Below are 19,789 nucleotides of genomic sequence, written 5' to 3' on the forward strand. Positions count from 1 at the left end.
CCGCCCCGCGGGGCGCTCGCCCTGGGCCGCGCGGGTCACTCTCCGCGGGAAGTCACCGCGCCGTCTGGAACGCGCGCTGAGGCGCTCTGGGCTCTGGTCGCAGGGCAGCTCTTACTCTGTTTTAGACCAGAAACTCAGTGTGTTTTCTGTCCCTCGCCCTGTCTCACAGTGCCGCCTCTCCCGTGGCTTGTTCGAGGCAGTGTCGGTGCGTGTGTATCACAGCTGCCGCGTGGGAGGCTGATTTTACTCTGGAAACAATGAATGTGTTAAGCGGGAAAGTCCTATGGCTTTTTTATGCCTGGGTATATAAGCAGGTCTGGTTTATACCTGAGTTATAATAGAGCTGTGAGACTGGCAATGTTTGCTCCACTTGAAAGCAGCTCTAAATCACTCTTGACACGTAAGTTGTAAGAGTATACATTCAATACTATATGTTACATCAGAGCATATAGTGTGGATTTTTGATCTGTGTTTAAAATATTTCAGAAGTGTTCTAACCATTCCATCTTGGTTTTCTCTTATGTTTGCTGAGTGTTTTTATTGTCTGGTGTAATTTGCTCTGCTCTTCTTGTCTGCTGTTTTCACACCATGTTCATCACTGTGGTGTGTGAATGCTCCAGTCACATTCTTAAAGCTGAACGGGCTGGGTTAGGACACTAAGGAAGGCTTAAGGCCTCCATCCCCACGGCATTGGAACAGCTGTATATGAAGGTGTTTTGTTCTTACTTCTCAGGCTTTTCAACATCTGTCCTGGTAAAGTTATGGATAAGAAAATGGCTTACAAACCTGTGGAAGAACTAACTTTCTTTGATGTATTTAAGGCACACTGCAGTGAATCAGGTACAGCTTCTCTAAAGTAAACAACTTTTATTAGGGTTGCTCTCTGAACATCAACATTTCATACCCTCTACTGTGTGTTCCATAGGAACATGTTATGCAGAGTTGCAGGATGCACAGTTGCATTATGCAACTCATTAGCTGCTTCTCTTGCCCCAAACCTATATTTGCTAGCATCTGTGTTTTGTAGATTTCTTTAAATTTTTATTTGTAGACAGTTTTTTCATGCTGTGTGCTTAGTTACTTCTTGTACTTGTTTATTTAGCTGTCACCTCCATACATACCTATGTGCAGACCAGGTTTAGTCTTCTCCCAAATGCACCTGTAGGAGTACAAGTTATTAATGTGAGAAGGAACCTGTTTAACTTACTAGTCAGAGTAAAATAAGAGACACACTAAAAGCCAAAGTATACTTTTAGTTTTAAACAAACTGGATGTTTTTCTGCCCTTTGGTTAGTTCTGTTAATGTCTGTGCAAATTTTCAGACCATTTGTTTTTTATTTTGAGGGTATCAGAGTTCAAAGCTACCTAGAAACAAAATAAACAGAAATATGGCAGTGGAAGGAGCAATGTGTTTTGCTGTTAGCATTTAAATGCCTAATGTATTTTCACATCCTGCGTGGAGGATCTTCTTTTCATTTTTTTCTTTTTTTCCTTTACACATGGTTTTCTCTATGCTTTTCTTCACAGACTTAGGGCCTATCAGTCTCAACTGGTTTGAAGAACTCAGTGCAGAAGCACCTCCATATAAGCCTAAATTGTTAGGAGAGCTTGATGGTCCCTCTGCCTGGCTTGATCAAACGTCTTCTAGAACTCCAAGGAAAAAACCCTCAATCTACAGTCAGCTGGCATCAACTCCATTGATTTTTAAAGCCCAAAATGCAGTATTGCCACTTTGTTCTTCTCCTGAAAAAGAGCTGGATCAGAAAAACATAGGAGCAAGTGAGTATTTTTTTTCAAGTGGCACGTAAGTGCTGCTTGTGCCCTTCACAAGCAAGGTACTTTCCATTTTTACCTTTTATTGTTGTAGCTGGTGATTATTAATGTAATAGATAATGTTATTGTATGACTAAAAAGCTTATTTTCATGGGCTTCTGAAGACCATTTATAAAAATGCAGAATTAATCTTAATGAATTCAGCCTTGTGATGAACTGGTGATATGCAAAATCTCCTGTGGCAAAGATACTGTTGTAGTTCAAATACTCTAAATACTGTTAATATAAGGAGCTATGAGCTAATTAGTGTAACCTGTTGACTGAGAATCAGAGTGAATTTTTCCAGAAGTCTTGTCTGATGCAAAATCTGTGAAAATCTTTTCAAGAGAGAATTATTCTTAACATGCTGAAGTGTGAGGTGATCTCAGAGCACTCCTTAACCTTTCTTGCAAAGATCTACAAGCACTAAGCTCTTTGAGTTACTAAAACTGTAAGTAATGGAAAAAAGTCACATTTTCCATTTGGAGAATAAAGGAATTTTATGAGCAGTTGTCATGTTATTCCCAAATCCCAAGTACAACATGAAAGTACATGTCCCTCTGCTCTGTCTGAGGAGCTTGGACAGAGCAAAGAATCTTTTCTATGGAGAATGTATTCAAGATTATATTGGAGAATCTCTTGTATGGGAGAATATCCTGACCCCATTCCTGCAGGATCTGATTTGTGCATCTACTGTGTCTGTGCCCTCCTGATAGCTTTTCTGAACAGACTACAGACAAACACAAGATCCTGAATCCTGAAGCAGAGGCTGTAAATAGGTAGAACTGTGCTACTGTTCAAATATACTTTATAACATTGCTTCCAGAGAATATTGCTACCCTCTTTGTTTTTCTAAAGTTTACTGCTGAACTTCTGCTCAGTGTATTCTCAGCTGAGAACATGTTTCTTCTAAATGTAGCTATTTGGATTTTACAGTGTTAAGTCCTTAGGGGATTCTTGGTACAGTTCATAAATGGCAAACAAAGGAACCTTATGATTCTTCTGTTTCAGAATGGTTAGTTTTGCTCTGTTTGTGCAAGGTTTGCTGTGACTGGCCTGAGATCTCCCAGTTTTATTGGCTAAAGCCAAATGGCTCATGTACACAGGTTTTTCTTCTTGTAAAAACAAGAGCATGGATTGAAGCTGATGGATTTCACCTTGCCATGGTACTGGGATGCAGCTGTGCTCTGCATATTGACCCAGGAACTCAGGGCAAAATGCAGAAACCAGAGTGTCATTTCTGATATGAAAGTTGTAGATTTCTTTGTAGAGATGGAGTAGATGCTTGTTCACATAAGGGGCTCACTGCTGAGAGGACTCTGCTGCTTTGGTGGGCTATTCTTTCTCTTTTGCCTGGAAATGCTTCACATATCAGTAGCTGCTGCTGCTAGGAACAGTGACTTCACCAGCAGTTCCAGAGACAATTTTTGCTTTATGCTGCTTATTCAAATCCAGAAGTATATGACTTCAGTAAATTCGAGGGAAGGCTGATACAAACATGTTTCCATGCATGGTGTTTCTTCTAAGCATAACTTCTGCAGTGACAGGAAAGACAGAATACAGTGTATTAAAACTGAAATGGAATATGTGACTCAACATCAAGTGAATAAAGTGACATAATGAGCAGGGTTTTTTGGATGTGGATTTGAAACATGTTTAGCATTGTTTGGATATAAAATCTGAGCATAGTCAAAACTAGAGGAGAAAGTAGCATTGGGGTTTTGGGTTTTGTTTGGGTTTTTTTACTAAAATTCTTGTTGCATAATTCTCTTTAAAACTTGTCTTTAAACTTCAAAATTGAAGCTGTTATTTGCTGTTTTACGAAGTTGTGTTGATTATTATCTTCTATGTTGTAGACAGAGAAAATTTTATAAGCCCAAGTAACACAAGAAGGAAAACAGACCAAGAAAATGGAATACTTGCTTCTCCTGGTACCTGGCACAGCTGCCTTGCTGCTAGGTATGCTAAATATGTCAACACAAATATAGAATAAACTGGATTTGAAACTAAAAGCAATACTAAACCCACTGTATTTGACTGTTAAACTTTTTCAGAGCAGTGAATAATCTTGTATGTCTGATAATAATCTTGTATGTCTGGTATGTTTATGATAGTTGTAGGTTGCAAAGTGATTTTAAAATTAAGCCCTAACTAAGTTTGAAAATTTCCTAGCTTTCAGGTGCTCTTCCTCTCTATTTTTCTACTCTTTCACAGCTGGAATATGTCATTTATTGACATATCATGTGCTTCTCAAGTAATAAAGCTATTTGTAGTATTTGCTGAGATATATTCTTTAATAATAGTCTTGATTTCAACATTTAAATGTGTATATTTCAGATTAATCTGATCAGAGTACTCATGTCGATTATAAGAACAGTTAAACTAATTACTTTATTAAAATCAGTTAAGCCAATTTCTATAGTTTCATACAGCATATTATGAAATGCATGTTTACATTGAAATGTATTTTTTGTCAGACAAGTCATCACTGAAAATTAACATATTAAACTGACAAGAAGCATTACAGTTTGTGATAGACTTATGGTAAGACTTAAAATACTGACTGATGGTTAGGATAAATCTGTGTTTTATCTAATGATTGCCTTGATTATAAAATTATTGCCTTGGTTGCAAAGAAAGAAGATAATGGAACTGGTAGCATATGTAATATCTAAAATATTTAATTGTCTTCAGAAAACTGAGAAGTTTAATATTTTGTTTTTAACTTTGTTTCGCAGCCCAGCTGTTTTAAGGAATGCTTACAGAACACCTCAGAGGAATAACATGCCTGGTTTGTATTTTCTCTTTGTGGTTCTACCTGTAGATATATATCCTTATTTTTTAGCTGTTATTTAATATCCTTATTACATAATGTTTTTTAGGACCATATGGAAGCCTGTTTTGCACACCGAAACTTTTGGAGGTACATATTTTATTCATGCATTTTGCTTCCTTTTCCTGAGTAGTATGTTGAGAATTCTGCATAGAAATAATAATTGTTAAATATGTTTCTAGGTCAGAACTCCAAAATGTATTTCTGAAAGTCTTGGAGTGGAAGTGGATCCAGATATGTCCTGGTCAAGTTCTTTAGCCACACCTCCTACACTTGGTGCAACAGTGCTAATAGGTATTTTTGAAAGTGAGCAGTTGCTAAGGGTTAGAAACTTATAGTTTTGGCTCTGGAAATTCACTCAGTATGATTGGTTTTTTTAATTAAAAGGACAGAACTCATACAGTGATGCTTAGTGCGAGACTTTAAATAATGCAGCCCTAAACAGAAAACTTCCCAAAAGTTTTATTCCTTTGTATAAGGGATTAGGGAGTATAAATCATTGAAAAAACATAACAAAGCATAGAAGGGTAATGATAGCTTTGCACTAGCACAAAACTAGACACTACTGGGCTAAGTCGTGTATGTTTCTGAAGTCTGATGAGGCAGCCTGACTTCCCAGCAGCCATGTTGGCTTCAGCACTTTTTATCCCTCACTGTGTCTACCATCATATGAATGCACTGAGAGACTGGGATACTGGTCCAATTCAAGTCCATATTTCCTGAGTTATTTGAACAGGGCAGTTCTTGGACCTCATTTACTGAACAGCTGCACAAACAGCTGTGTCAGCATAACTGTGAAGGAGAATGAGGGGGAGAACTGTTTCAGTGGTAACTAACAGTGATGCCAAGCATCAAACCTCAGTGTAAGGTGTTGCTGAAAGTGGGATTTCATTAGCATGTGATAGGCAAAATGAAATTTGACTGTGATTTGTTGATGAAAACTCTTGAGAAAATGGGAAGACCTGGATGTCTGCTTATCTTCTGAGATTGCTCTTTGCCATGTTAAACTATCACTGAGAGAGTATATAAAGCGTATAAAGAATGAATGCCAGCATATCTTTTGCAAGGGAAGGGGTGGTACTATCCACAAGGCTACTGAGTTGTGCCCTTTTGGCTGTTAATTGGTTCAGAAAGATGTGAGATGCAAAGAAAAGCTGGGGGAAGTACCTGTGCCTTAATGGTGATGTTCTAGGAGATGAGCTGTGATTTGAGCTCTCATTCCCCCAGTTACAGTGTGATACCCACTCTCTGACACCTGAGAAGCAGCAAGTCATTTGGCTGCCACATAGAATAATCTGGATGCCATGTCTATGAAACACATAATTTTAATATACTGCTCTTTAGGCATTTTATAAATAGGGTTCACTTTCTCTGTTTGTAACATAGCTGAAAAGATATTACTGCGTGTAAATCCCAAATTCTCATCCAAATCTTTGGACAGAAAAAAACAGGGCATAATGCCATGAATAACTGCTTGAAAGGGGAATGGCAGTGATGCTGTCAGGATGGTCTGCCTACATAGCAGAAACAACAACCTGTGATTTGGGGTGGTTTGTGCTGTTATGGAACTGCTTTTGTACACCATTCCTCAGCCTCACCTCTGGGACTTCTTAGTTAGAACTTTTGGTTAGTTTTTAGTAGTGTTTTTTTGTTTACTGATATGTGTGGCAGCTAAAGTAATTCAGTGAAAACCCTCCCAAAACACAACCATGTTTGAACACACTCAGCAAATCACTTGGGAGCAAATAAATTGACTTGTCTGTCTTTCTTCTAAAGCTAGAGAGAATGATTCTATTTCTGAAGCAAAACAACAGGATGGAAGAGCTGCTACAGTAAGTAGTTTTAAGAGCTATGTTGTTCTTTAATTTCAGTTAAACTATTTGGTTCTATGTTTACAATCCTCGAGCCAAGAACAAAAAATGTTTTCATTTTCATTTTAAGCTGTCCTCTCTGGCTGTTTTTAAAAGATACTGCTCACAAAACTAAATTTGCAAAACATGGCTATGGACTGTATTCTCAGAAATAACCCTCTCTGAGGTATATTTTTTGCTGTGTTTATTAAAAATACAACCCCAACAAAACCCTCCACCAAACTCACTTGGAGTCAGCAGCAAAGGGAGTCATTCAGAGAGAAATCAAACCTAGGAATTGCATTGCACTACTTGAGGATTGGTTGGTTTTGCTTCCACTTCTGTCAGACTTTTGGGAGTCGTACTTCGGGAGTAACTTCTTGAGCTCAACCATTACACCAAGAGTTGAAATTGAGTATTCATTTCAATCATTTGATAATGCTGGGGAGAGTTCTTGCATAATTGCAATTTCACTCTGAGTATAAAAGTGGAACTATTATTCCAGACTGGAAACTGAGGATGGCACTAAAAGGATTCAGCTTCAAATTTAAGTTTGTTTCTTAACTACCTGAAACTTCACAGTTAACAAACTTACAAGTTAAAATAAGGAAAATATCTTTTTCCATTGTTCTCTTTTGAGAGGCTTATAGTAAACGGCTGAACCCCTTCACTGCCCTCAAATTGACTGCAGAATGGAATCTGATTTGCATCAAAAATGAGGATTATCTGCTTATTTGTTTTTCAAATGTCCCTGTGGAAAAGTTCCCTTTCATTTTAAAAGAGGGAGAATTATTCAGGTACTGCAGTAAATGCTTAGAGTTGTGTGTTTTACTGTTAAAGTGACACTTACTGGCACATAATATAACAGCTTTTGTCTTTGGCTTACAGATTCTGCATAACTTTTTTTCCAACCATGATAAGTGTCCTGGCATGAGTGATACAAGTATGCTGCCCATACCAGAGACAGGAAAGTTGAATGCTGAGGATGACATCAAAGATTTGGGTATGCATTGATGTTTCGCCTACTGAGTGTACTGTGAAGTAGGACAGGAGGGTACAGTTACATTGGATGTCTTGAGCGGCTGTTATGGCTTATTTCTTCTGCAGGCTGTGTACTGTCACTTCCTGAATTGATTCTACTTTGTAAAACTAACCTAGCCTTAAGAAAGGAGAGTGTCTGCTGAGACAATCAGTGTCCTCGTAAAACCGTGAGAGGCAGGTTATTGTGCCACTGGATGACAGCCGGATAAGCACTGTGAAGTGTGTTCACTGTAACAGAAGATGTGAGACTCTGAGAGAGCTGAGAGAGAACAATGGTACAGGCTGAAGGGGGAGCAAGACTACTGCTTCTAGCTATTGAATAGGTTTAGCTTTATCATGAAGTTTTACCCCACCACTCATTACTGTGTGGTGAACTTGTTTTTTGGTTGTGCTATGTCCTTTCTTCATTTACTTTACCTAATGTAGTTGAAAGATGTGGCAAATCCTTTAGGAAAAAGAAATACAATTTTTTTAATGAATGCAGAAAATAGACAAGGGAAAATTGTTTTCATTCTGTGTTCTTAGGTCATGTTAGTGAACAGGTGAAAATGTACACTTTGGTGGGAGCTTTTTGATTTAGTTGAGAAATTACAGCACAAGGGAGGAATATTAACAGAAATTTATTAAGTAAAAATTAGAGGGAGAAGAGAACCATTTCTCTTAAAGTACAAAATAACTTGCAAATGTTTCTTTTTTCCTATGTCTTCCCTTTTTGCTAACAGTTAACTTGGCATTTGAAGATGCAATGTAAAGAAAAGGATAGCTCAAACCTGCGCATTTGTGGCTTTCAAAATGTTGGTTTTCTCTGGAATAGTGTTCTATGATCATTAAGTGCAATCAGTTTTATTAGGTATACATTTTATTTCAGTTAAAGAAAGTAAGAAAGTAAGAGAGATAGCAGTGTATCAGATCATCAAGTAATATCACCCTCCAGTGAATTGAGAAGTGAAAATGAACTTCCCTGTTTCTTTCCCCCCCAGCATGAGATTATTCAGTGTACAGACAGTATCTGTACAATCTTTCTAATAATCCTGGTTTTCTTTAATCAAAAAGGTAATGGCTCTTGTTTAAGCAAGAAGAAATAAGCTGTGTCTTTATAGAAAGCTCGGTTGACAGGATGATAGGATATGGACACACAAGTTACTTCAGAGGAATGTACTTTAGTAAGGGAAAGGACCTGTGCACTTAATCTGTAATGTTACAGTCCCTTAGTTTTGAGATCTCATTTAGTTTGGAAGAAAAATATGTAGACATTTATCTTGTCAAATTGACTACCATTCTCTGTCCGTAGGGGAAAAAAATACCCTTTTGGGACAGCTAGGTTTCACCTTGGCAGCCTTAACCATTAGAGCCCTCAGGAGGCTGTGGCATCCATATGTATGTCCTTGCCTCCTGTGTCCTCTAACAGCTGCTTAGATATCTTTCCAAATTCACTCCTGAGTAAATGTAATGGCTATAATATTGAAAGTTGCATTTACCTATACCCCAGTGCTGTTCCTGTGCATTGGGGATGGTCTCTACTGCTGTGCCTGCAGTGACAGGACTAGAGGGAAGGGTCGTAAGCTAAGACAGAGGAGATTCAGACTAGATGTTAGGAAAAACTTTTTCACTGTTAGGGTGGTCAGGCACTGGAATAGATTGCCCAGGGAGGTGGTGGAGTCACCATCCCTGCAAGTGTTCTAAGAGGCCTCTGGATCTGACGCTGGAGGATATGGTTTAGGGATTAGAGGTTACAGCAGAGTGGCAGGTTAATGATTGAACTTGATAATCTCAGAGGTCTTCTCCAGCCTTGATGATTCTATGATTCTAAGTTATTTCCTAAAACTTACTTTTTTACTTCTTTTCCTCTCCCCATTCAGAGATGTTGGATGGCTTACTTGGTGAGATGGATAGCTTTGAGGACACATTCAACATGCCTGCCAAGTCCAATGAAACTCTTCTGCTGATGTCACATACTCTGGATGCAGTAGAGAATTATGAGATAAACACAGATAAAGTGCAAGGAAAGGGGGGTGTTCCCTTTGAGCAGCCTAATAAAAGAAAGACTGGCATTTCACAGGAAGTGAAGACAACTAGCTGGACTGAAAAAGGCCACTCTGCTGAAATCAACAGTTCTTTATCTCAAAACACCAGTGAAGATGCCAGAGATCGTAAAAATGGCTGTTTAATAGGACACCAGAAGGAATCAGAGTCATTTGGAATCTCAGGAGATGCACAAGATTGTGGAACACACAAGTCGTTTGAGAATGAGAAACCTGTGAAAGGTGTTCAATCTTCATCGAGCCAGTGGTCTCAGCTGAACTTATCTGATCTTGACATAACTCACTTGGACATGTCTGTGTGTAGCTCCCCAGCCTCTGACTTAGGTAGAGAGAAAAATTTAGAAGATAAATCAGTACTAATGACCAAGGACGATGCTGCGGAAACATCTTTACTGAATACTTCAGGCTTGATAAAAGCACAAAATCTGTTGAGTGGCAATTTGTCAGAAAAGTGCTATGAAATGAAAAATTCTGAAAGCAACCCAACATCGGAAATAACTCCAGTAAAATCTGCGTCTCTGAATGTCCAAGATCCAAAGTTAGTAAAAGGATGTGCAGCTGAGGTTTGCAAAATGAGCTTAAATTGTAATTCCTTTTTGATTGAACGTACAAACATCACAGAGTATTCTGTAGTCTACAACGGCAACTTCTCCAAGCATTTAAAAGCAACTTCTAAATCTGTCGTAACTGATGTTCTGTCTCACCCACTGCTGTGTAGTGCCACATCTCCAGGTAATTGTGATGACCTACATTTAATAAATAGTGAATATACTCCTACAAAGTCTGACTTTCAAAGCCTGAATATGTTATCCAGCTTGAGAAAGAGATCCAAGAGATTTATTTATACAATAAATAACACTTTACTGTATCAAGAAGAAAAAATACAGAAAGACGTAACCCCTGAATCACCTATTCATCCTCTGTTGCCACATTTGGAATCTGATTCATATGGATTTAGAGGCTGTCATGTGGCCCGGGATGTCGAGGAAGGTATATTATTAAGCTTTTCATTCTTTGTGGAGGATTTATTATTTGTTCAGAACCTTTTATGTAAATGTTTCAGATAAAACAGTATAAAATCTTGTGTGATAAAGCAGTTCTGCAACTGGCAATCAGCATATGGAATTGATCTGTTACGTAGTGATAGCATAGCATTATTTGCAAGTGATCTTGTGCTAGCTTATTGTTTTCATCTCAGATTAGTTTCTGGAATAGAAACTTCTACCTCGGACCATTATTCTAATTGACAAGTTTAATTATTTTTGTCAATCCTGGTTATACCTCCATAATGTCAAGGGCCATTCTGTCTGAGTTGATAACTTATAGTTACAAGATCATAAAGAATGTTAAAGTTGTATTGTTATTTTTTAAAAATTAGGGGGTTTAGGGCTGTACATCTATTTCTTGCAGAAGCAAAAAATATTTTAAAAACTCCAGTCTAACGAAAGCAAGCACATACTCCTATTTTTAGAAGCTGGCTCTTGCTGGAATAATTGCCTTAATATTAGGAGGTGAAGTACTCTTAAGTTCAAAACAAGTCCTTATGCTGAGACACAAGGAGTGAAGCCCATCTTTTCAGATTTCATGACAACTAAAAATTCATTTATGGTTTTGGGTTTTTTTAACTGATGCATTAACTGCAGCCTACTCACTTGTTTCTGGTGATTAGAACATGTTTAGATTAAACAGATCTCAAATCTTGTCAAGGCATTTACATTTGAACACAAAAGCAATACTTATGGTATCAGTGTTAAGCATGTGTAGAAATTAGTTTAGGGGCCAAAATATTATTAAAATATAAATAAGCATTTATTTAAATAAATTTATTAATATGTTTTTCTCTGTAATGTCTTCTCCTGTAGCCCACTTCCTCCTTCCTGAGAGAAAGGATTTGCAATTGAATATTGAGGAAAAGAATTTCAGCACTTGTACTTTAAAAATGGATATAGTGGATAACTCATCAGATAATTCCTTCAGTGATAAGGTGGAGCAACAAGACCTGAGAGACGTGGGGGAAAATGCAAGCGAGGATCAACCTGCTACATCAGTAAAATGCTTAGAAGTATCTAATACACAGAAAGAAGATGCAACAAATTCTTTAAGTAGTGAAATTATTTCAAATATAAAACACAAAGTTCTAACAACAGCACATCTAATGGCACGAAAGCGTTCCAGATTTCTCCCTAAAGGCTGTTACTTAGGGAAAGGGGAGGAAGAGAAGGACATGAGTGTTAATGTGAATGATGGAGCTACTGTACCTCAGAGCCTGGAAGAAGCAGCTGTGCAGTGTTCTCCTAGGGATGAGGAACACTTGATTGCTCGGCAGCGTGGCTCTATGTCTGTGACAAACAACGGTTTCAATAATACTTCGAGTCAGATCGACTTAAAAAATGGAGTCAGTAGTGATTGTTGCAATAAATTATCATCTGATAAAAGACATTCTACAGAGCAGAGGTCAGGAGTTGACTGTAGAGAAGTACACAGACCTTTGGGAATAAAGTGCTCAGAAAGTGATGGTACTGGATTAAAACAAGGGGAGAAAACAGATGCAGCTGCTTTTTCAGAAGTTGTGGCCAACAATGAAGAGCCAAAGTCAGCTGAAAACAACAAAAGCCCTCAAGTAGCTGCTTTCAGTAATGTAGCTGTAGAGATTGCTGAAGAATTATTGGATTGTATAGATGATAATTCTTTAAATGAAGTAATTTCTGAAGAAAACAAGCAAGAAACACCTATGTATTCCAGCAAAAAGCCAAACAAGAACCTGAAGCATCAAGGGAGATCGTCGGCAAATCTTAATGCATGCGGTTTGAATCTGGGCTTTGGTGGCTTTCAGACTGCTTCAAATAAGCAGATTAAATTCTCTGAAGTCAGTGTAGCAAAAGGCAGACTGCTGTTCAAAGATATTGAAAATGAATACTTTGAAGCCTCTTCCCTGGAAAGAGTCAGGAACTTTTCAAATCAAGTTAAAAAGGAGAATATGTTTTTCTCAGATTCAGAAAGCAAGCCGGGCAGTAATTTATCTGATTCTTTAGATTCACAGGCAAGTTTTCTTGAGCCCAGGCATACACCATTTATTCCACATAGAGGTGGCTTATGTAAGAACTTCCCTAGAACTCCACAAACCTTGCAAGAAATGAATCAAACCTTGACAGCAAGCCAAGAAGCTGAAATTGCTGAACTTTCTAGTATCCTGGAAGAAACAGGTAGTCAGTTTGAATTTACACAGTTTAGAAGGCAAAGTAACATGATACAAAGTCATTCCTTTCAACAGTTTGCAACTGTAGAAACATGTGGAGCAAAGAATGTAGAAACAAGGAAAGATGCTGGGGTTTGTAGCACTTCTGAATCTGAAAATGAAGTAAAAGATGACAAGTACTGTACTCAGCAAGGAAGACACAAGACTCTAAAGTGGTGGGATGTGAAAGTGAAAACGCATTGTCTTTCCATAAAAATGACAAAAAGGTTACTTTTACTAACTTAGACATAAATGCAAGTAGATCTGATGAGTGTTTTCCCATAGCTAAACAGGACAGCTTTTCTAATTTCATAGGCTTTACTTCAGCTGGAGGTAAAAAAATAAATATTTCTAAGGCAGCTTTGAGTAGATAGTGGTGGGATGTGAAAGTGAAAACGCATTGTCTTTCCATAAAAATGACAAAAAGGTTACTTTTACTAACTTAGACATAAATGCAAGTAGATCTGATGAGTGTTTTCCCATAGCTAAACAGGACAGCTTTTCTAATTTCATAGGCTTTACTTCAGCTGGAGGTAAAAAAATAAATATTTCTAAGGCAGCTTTGAGTAGATCTGCAGAGGTCTTCAGAGACTTGGATGATGACAACTACTTGTTCAAATCTTCTGAAACTAGTACTAGGTGTCACAATTCAAATGGGCATATGTCTTCTAACTGTAATTTTATCAGATGCCAGACAAAAGAAAGCAAAGCAGAAACGGTTTGTGTTTCAGATTTCAAAAGCATAAATGCCATTTCGCACACAGGTTCTGTTTCCTACCATGTACTGAATAAAAATGAGGAAAATATTAGTACAGCATTTAAGGAAATTATGGGAAATCAGACCAAGGTATCAATAAGTGATACTGAAAATGTTAATGTCAATAGTACTAACACTATCAACACTCACTCATCCATTAAAAAGCAGAATTATGAAACTTTCAAACAATTTTTAAATCAAGGAGATGATCAAGTTGAAGGCAATTTGCAAGAAGACTCATTAGATGTAGCATGTATAGAAGATGCTATGACTGGTGCAGAAGAACATAGTTTATCAAATGAAATGAAAGAACAGTCTCATAATCAGAAAGGAGAAGACAGAAGGGAAGGTGAATGCTTGTCACCAACATTTCAAACTCCAGGTGGTGGTGATAAATCCATTTCCGATGCAGCTTTGGATCATTCTCTACACTTGCTCAGGGTACAGTGTGGACAAGGAGATAGAGATATTTTGAAAAACCCTGATAGTGAAAAAGCAAATTGTAAAAATAGGGAAAAAGAGACCACACATGCTAAGAATCTGTTAGTGAATGAAAGAATAAAAATAGGTTCTTACCATCGTCATCAAATACCTTTCAAGCAAGAGGTGGATGTTGAAAGAAGTGGAGTGCAAGGGACTGGTTTTCATACTGCTAGTGGCAAGAAAATAGCAATTGCTGATGGCTTTTTGGCTAAAGCAAAACAGTTTTTTGCTGAAGATTTTGATGTAGGAAAGGAACATAATGACAATTCTGAGGACCTCATAAAGAAAAGGAAATGTGGTAGAAGCTGTGCCAAAGACTGTGATTTATGCATTGAAAATACTGCTCAATGTGATCCAGAAAAACTTCATTTTAATGACATTCTTGTTACTGAAGAGCCCAGACATCAGTCTGAGCGGGCAGCAGAGAGCAGTCCTGTTAAACCTGGTGTGGTTCTTGATCCTGTTCAAGTAGATACATTTGTTAATCTAGGTGAAGTTTGTGAAAGGAGTTTGGCAACTTTATATGCACATAAAAAAGCTGATGTCAGACCTGGAAAGTCAGAATTGGAATCCCTTCCTGGACAGAAGAGTGATGCTTTAAGTAGAACACTTTTGCCTGAAGATGGAAAACCATTTGCAGAGAAAAAGGTGGAATACTCACCAAGAGAGGGGAACGATTCAGTAAACACACATAATTTTCCTGTGCACTCTCCTGCATCTCTTCATTTAATGCAGGTACCAAATGACCTTGAAGATAATAGTGTGCCTGGAGATACAAAAAATACTTTATTTATTGAGGCTAAGAACAAACATAATCAGTCTCTCTTAACTTCAAGAAGTAGCTGCTCTTACTTTAACAGAGGCAGTAAGGAATTAGACTTAGAACATTTAAATGAACCTTGTGTTGACACAAACTGCTTCACAGACACCATCCAAAACCAGTCACTAGTCAGTCTTCCTCAAGATGTAACTAATTTGACAAGGTTAAAAACTGTGTTCAGTACAGCAAAAGGTAAAGCAGTTTCTGTTTCGGAAAGTGCATTAGCAAGAGTCAGACAGATGTTTCAAGAAGAATACAGTGAAGCTGCTAAACAAGAAATTGAACCTAACCCAAGAACTAATCAAACAGAAATTTCCAGAAATTCATCGTTAGTCGTTCATGCTGAGTGTCCTAATTCTGCTGAGTTTTTTAATGGTACAAGAAGTGAAGAGGTTAATTCCACATCCCAATTTATTAAAGTAAATGCAAGTGCTAGTGAAAATGGCCATCAGGAAACAAACACATCTGCAGATGCAAAGTCTGTTTCAGATTCTCAGAAGCAATGCTTTGAACAGAATATGAAGCCTTCAGGGCACTTGTCTGTTCCAGATAAGCAGGTAGAGCCATCAGGTGCTTCTGCAAGCAGTTTTGGATTTTTCAGTACAGCAAGTGGTAAGCCTGTGCAACTATCAGAAGAGTCACTCAGGAAAGCTAGACAGCTCTTTTCTGAAATGGAAGGTAATCATTCATCACATGTACAAGAAGCAGATTCAGTTGAGGAAGATGTTGAAAAGTCTAAAATGCATACTGAACTACTTCCTAGGAAAATGCAGATGATGTTACCAAAAGGGGAAGAAAATGCCAGCACTGAATTGGTTTCAAATTCTGCTTTTGGGTTCAGCACTGCAAGTGGGAAGCAGGTAACGGTCTCTAAAGATGCCTATCAGAAAGCAAAGGCAATTCTAAACGAATCTGATGATGTTTCGAGCAGTGGGATTTGCATTACAGATCCATTTAATTCAGTTAAAGAAAGTGGTCAACACATAAAATCTTTAACTGATAAGGTGGTACCAGAATCCAAAATTGAAAAAGGCTGCAGTAAAGACTATGACTTTAAAAGCATCTGCCTCAAGGAAGAGACGTATTTTCCAAGCACTCACCATGTCGAAGTGCCTGAGTGCATACCATATAGTAAGGAAAACAAGCAGTTAACTTCATTTAAAAATGGCTTTCAGCAAGAGGAGACTAGGGCATTTGGAAAAGGGCAGCTGAATCTGGGATTGAAAACAGAGTCTGAGGCAGTTTCATGCAGTGCTACTGCTAAAGTAGAAACTAATGCTGGTCTTGTGCAAACTCCAAAAACTTACATGGAAGTGGAGGCTGCGGAAAGTGCAAGAGCTTTCATGGAAGATGATTTTTCCAATTCTGGAGTACAAGTTACTGCTGCACAGTCCTTCAGTGGCAGACTGGATAAAAGCTTGCAAAATAAGACCTTTGGGAAGAGGCACTTTGAAGAAAACAACTCACTTGGTAGGTCTTTTATCTGTGTTCAACTCCGTATTTCTGCACTGTGAACGGTTTGAGTCTTTTTTTGCCTGTCTCATTGACTTTTGGGTCACAAGGAAGTTGGAAGTTCTTTCTCTAGGTGTCAATGACAAAAATTCCTCTTGCTGCAGGAAGTCGTTCATCCACTCTTTCTGGCCTTAAATGCACAGTACAAGCTAAATTTGTGATTAGTAATTTTGAAGGCATGCAGGTTTGCTGTTTTATTAGAAACTTACAGAAGAAAGATACTGCTCCTTTTCTTCCTGAGCAGACTTCCCTTTTTTCTTTCCTCTCTGCACAAATCTAATGTTTTTTTCATTGAAAAATGAGTAGCAGTCTCTTTGTTTTCACCTTTTTGTGTTTTGTAGGTGGAGACAACGTTTCACTTGTATTGAGATTGCTGGTCTGATATGAGAAATAGTTGTTGGTCTAAAAATTCAGTTTGTTGTCATCCAAAACTGATCTGTCCAGGGCTGCAGCGTTGGTGCTCAGTGCTTGCACAGTCACCCAGGCATGTTCAGAGACCTGGGCTGGGTGAGAACTGTTTATGGAAGGGTGGATTGCAGCAGAGTCCCTGCCTTGCTGCACCAGTTCAAGTGCAAAGGCCAGGCAGGCTAGTGCTGGAATGTTTGGGCAGGTGTCAAAAGGCAGACAAGACTCTTCAAGTTGTTGGTCCAAATTGAAACAGCTGAGCCACGGCTGAACCCTACCCTTAGTTACAGCTTCTGTAAAAGGTGTCTTACACATCTGTTTAGAATTCAGGAGGGACTTTCTGATTACTGAAAGTACAAAGAAAGATGCAGGTGAGCTGTGCTGCCGAAGTCCACTGTGGTGCACTTTCTGAGGCCCACTGAGTGTGTTTGATAACATGAGGTTTACAAATTTGGGTTTGGACAGAAAAACACCACAGAAGATTTGCAGCAGACTTCATTTGATAGAGTTTTGATGTCACTCTTGGTAATACAATGTACAGTCACTCTGTACAGAAGAAACTTCTGCAAATTGTGGTGTGGTAGGTCTGTGTTTGAAAAGGCCCTTTAATAGATGTGTGATCTAAAAACTTGGTACTGCTGCCTGCTGTGACTTCTTCAGTGTTTTGTTTAGAAATTAAGTTGTACAGATTGGTAAGAAACTGAACTTCACTTTTAAAATTCTGTGTTTTGTTCCTAGGAGAACCTCCAATCAAAAGACAGCTACTGCATGAATTTAACAGAACAAATAATCCCCCCCGATCTTTGAAAGCTGCAAAATGCACCCCTGATGGTAATTTTAGTCATCTTGTGTTCTGAGCAGTAATCCCATGTCAGTTGTTATTTTTAGAATTCAATTTCCAATAAACTAACGTATTATAAAGTTGCTTAACTACTGCATTTATCAATATAGTTGTAGAAATCCAGGGAAGCTGCTGTGGTAATGTCTCTGCTGACTTGAAGTCACATGATTAATGGTCTGCCTTCTTGTGTAGAATCTAAATGTATTATGATCTATTACTTCTGCAAGAATTCTGGTTTACTTTCCAGTTCAGTAGAAATTTATCCAGTTTTTCACAGTCCTAAGTCTCACAAATTCTAGTCTCAGTAGGAAGAATATATTTTATTGATTAATTATGAAAATGTATCATCAGTATCAGTGTACTTACTGATAGCTGCCTACCTTACAGATTTCATTATTTTGAGTGAGTAATATGGAGGCTTATAAAAGTGAAATGGAGGTTTTAACATTTGAGTTGACATTTTATATGAAGAAGGTTAGTGATTGGGGTATTAGGATAATGTGGTTTTGGCTACAGCTGTTGGTTATGAGATAAGCTGTGTTCTTTAAGGAACTTGCTCTTTTTAAGCACTGCATGCTCTCACCTAGAATTCAGTAGCAGGATTCATCAGATATATTGATCTAACCAGTGTATCGGTTCCTGAGGGCTGTCCTAGATCTGTCCCAGGCATAAAAGCCACAATTTAAAGTTTTAAATGGAATTTGTTAAGTTTCTGTCAGAGAATAATTTTATTCCCTTCATATGTCAGTATTATCCAGGATGTGAACAGTGTTGTTCTTTGGTGGACAACTGAAAACGGTTTGAATCTCCTAGAAATTGTGGCATCTTGTGTATAAGATTTCTCATATGAAACTTCCTATTTGCAGCCTAAGGGCATAGCACAAATGAGTTTATATTCCAGGCAGATAGGATTTAGTTAAGTTGGTAATTCCAAGATAAGCATGTCCTTCAATGATGGAATGAGGAGCCCGTGCAAATGTGCCCTTTTCCGTTGTAACTTCAAATCAAAAAGTAAAGGTTGCTGAAAGAGTTCTAAATGGAAAGGTGAATCTACCTGGTATTAAATATATGATAAACATTTCCCTTTCAGGAGCCTAAAAATATCTTGCAGGCTCACAAATACAAACTCTCAAGAGTTCAGCATTGCAATGATTTATCCTTTAAATCTGTCTGCAGCTAGTGTGAGGATGTTTTATACTATGTTTTGGAGAGCAGGGAAGAATAAAGCTGTGTAAATCCACTCTGAAAACTTTTATATATACTTGTATCATTAATACAGATAAAACATACTGTAAATACCTAGCCATGTAATGTACTATTTCAAGCATTTTGTTTTCTAATTACCTTCCAGGCATTTTCAAAGACAGAAGAAAATTCATGTACCATGTGCCTTTAAAACCCATGACTTGTCAACCTTTTGGGTAAGAAGTTTATTATTATATTTTAGAGTTCTTCTAATGCAATTTCTTTAAAACCTCCAAGGCCTTAGTAACTTTCTAAAAATATACAGTAATACATTACTGCCCAGCTTTATAAAAGACTAATTTTACTTCAAAAATAAACGTATCAAATACCATATAATATACATTCCTGTGGCAGACCAGTGAGATGTTAAACAAATTACACTCTTTTGCACTCTTACCTCTTTTCTCAATAGATAGAAAGCATTCAGTTTCTAAAATAGCAAAGACTGATAACTTTGTCTTTTTATTGATGTAGTGTTGAAAGTTGTATTCCTAAATTAAGAATACAAAAATCCTGACAAATATTTTTGTCAGGAAGGAAACTTGTATGTTTGCATCTCTGTAGGTCAACTAAAGAACGACAAGAGGTCAAGAATCCTACCTTTACTCTACCAGATCAAGACTTGAAAGGGTTCCAATCCAAACCTGCCATTTTTCAGCACTGTGCACTAAGGCAGTCTTCAAATGCTGCATCAGGGGTTTCTACTCCATTGAAGGCCCCAGCAAAGGACAATGAAGAAAAAAGAAGTTTGTCCAAATCTGGCAAAACTGCTAAAACTTTTATTCCACCCTTCAAAACCAAGCTGACATTTTCTACATGTGAACAAGGCAGCAGCAGCAGATGTGACTCATTGCTCAGCAAAAACAAGACTGAAGAGACAGCATCAAATCAGATCATAACTGAACAAAATGCT

General features: G+C 37.9%; 1 protein-coding gene across 1 annotated transcript in view; it reads left to right on the plus strand.

Annotated features, from left to right (window-relative positions):
* The first annotated feature begins 773 nt into the window (after positions 1–773).
* The window catches only part of BRCA2 (breast cancer 2, early onset), a 33,813-nt gene continuing 14,797 nt past the window's right edge, over positions 774–19,789 (plus strand). Inside the window, exons 1-15 of the mRNA XM_009077670.1 lie at positions 774–840; positions 1,528–1,779; positions 3,669–3,771; positions 4,551–4,603; positions 4,695–4,735; positions 4,828–4,939; positions 6,422–6,477; positions 7,384–7,498; positions 7,709–7,714; positions 9,396–10,594; positions 11,467–12,996; positions 13,184–16,343; positions 17,529–17,621; positions 18,983–19,052; positions 19,441–19,789. The exon at positions 19,441–19,789 is cut by the window's right edge and continues 61 nt beyond it. Coding sequence (XP_009075918.1) covers positions 774–840; positions 1,528–1,779; positions 3,669–3,771; positions 4,551–4,603; positions 4,695–4,735; positions 4,828–4,939; positions 6,422–6,477; positions 7,384–7,498; positions 7,709–7,714; positions 9,396–10,594; positions 11,467–12,996; positions 13,184–16,343; positions 17,529–17,621; positions 18,983–19,052; positions 19,441–19,789 — 7,206 coding nt within the window. The remainder of the gene's footprint in view (positions 841–1,527; positions 1,780–3,668; positions 3,772–4,550; positions 4,604–4,694; positions 4,736–4,827; positions 4,940–6,421; positions 6,478–7,383; positions 7,499–7,708; positions 7,715–9,395; positions 10,595–11,466; positions 12,997–13,183; positions 16,344–17,528; positions 17,622–18,982; positions 19,053–19,440) is intronic.

This window comes from Acanthisitta chloris, unplaced genomic scaffold (assembly GCF_000695815.1).
Source record: "Acanthisitta chloris isolate BGI_N310 unplaced genomic scaffold, ASM69581v1 scaffold32816, whole genome shotgun sequence".
Taxonomy (NCBI): Eukaryota; Metazoa; Chordata; class Aves; order Passeriformes; family Acanthisittidae; genus Acanthisitta; species Acanthisitta chloris.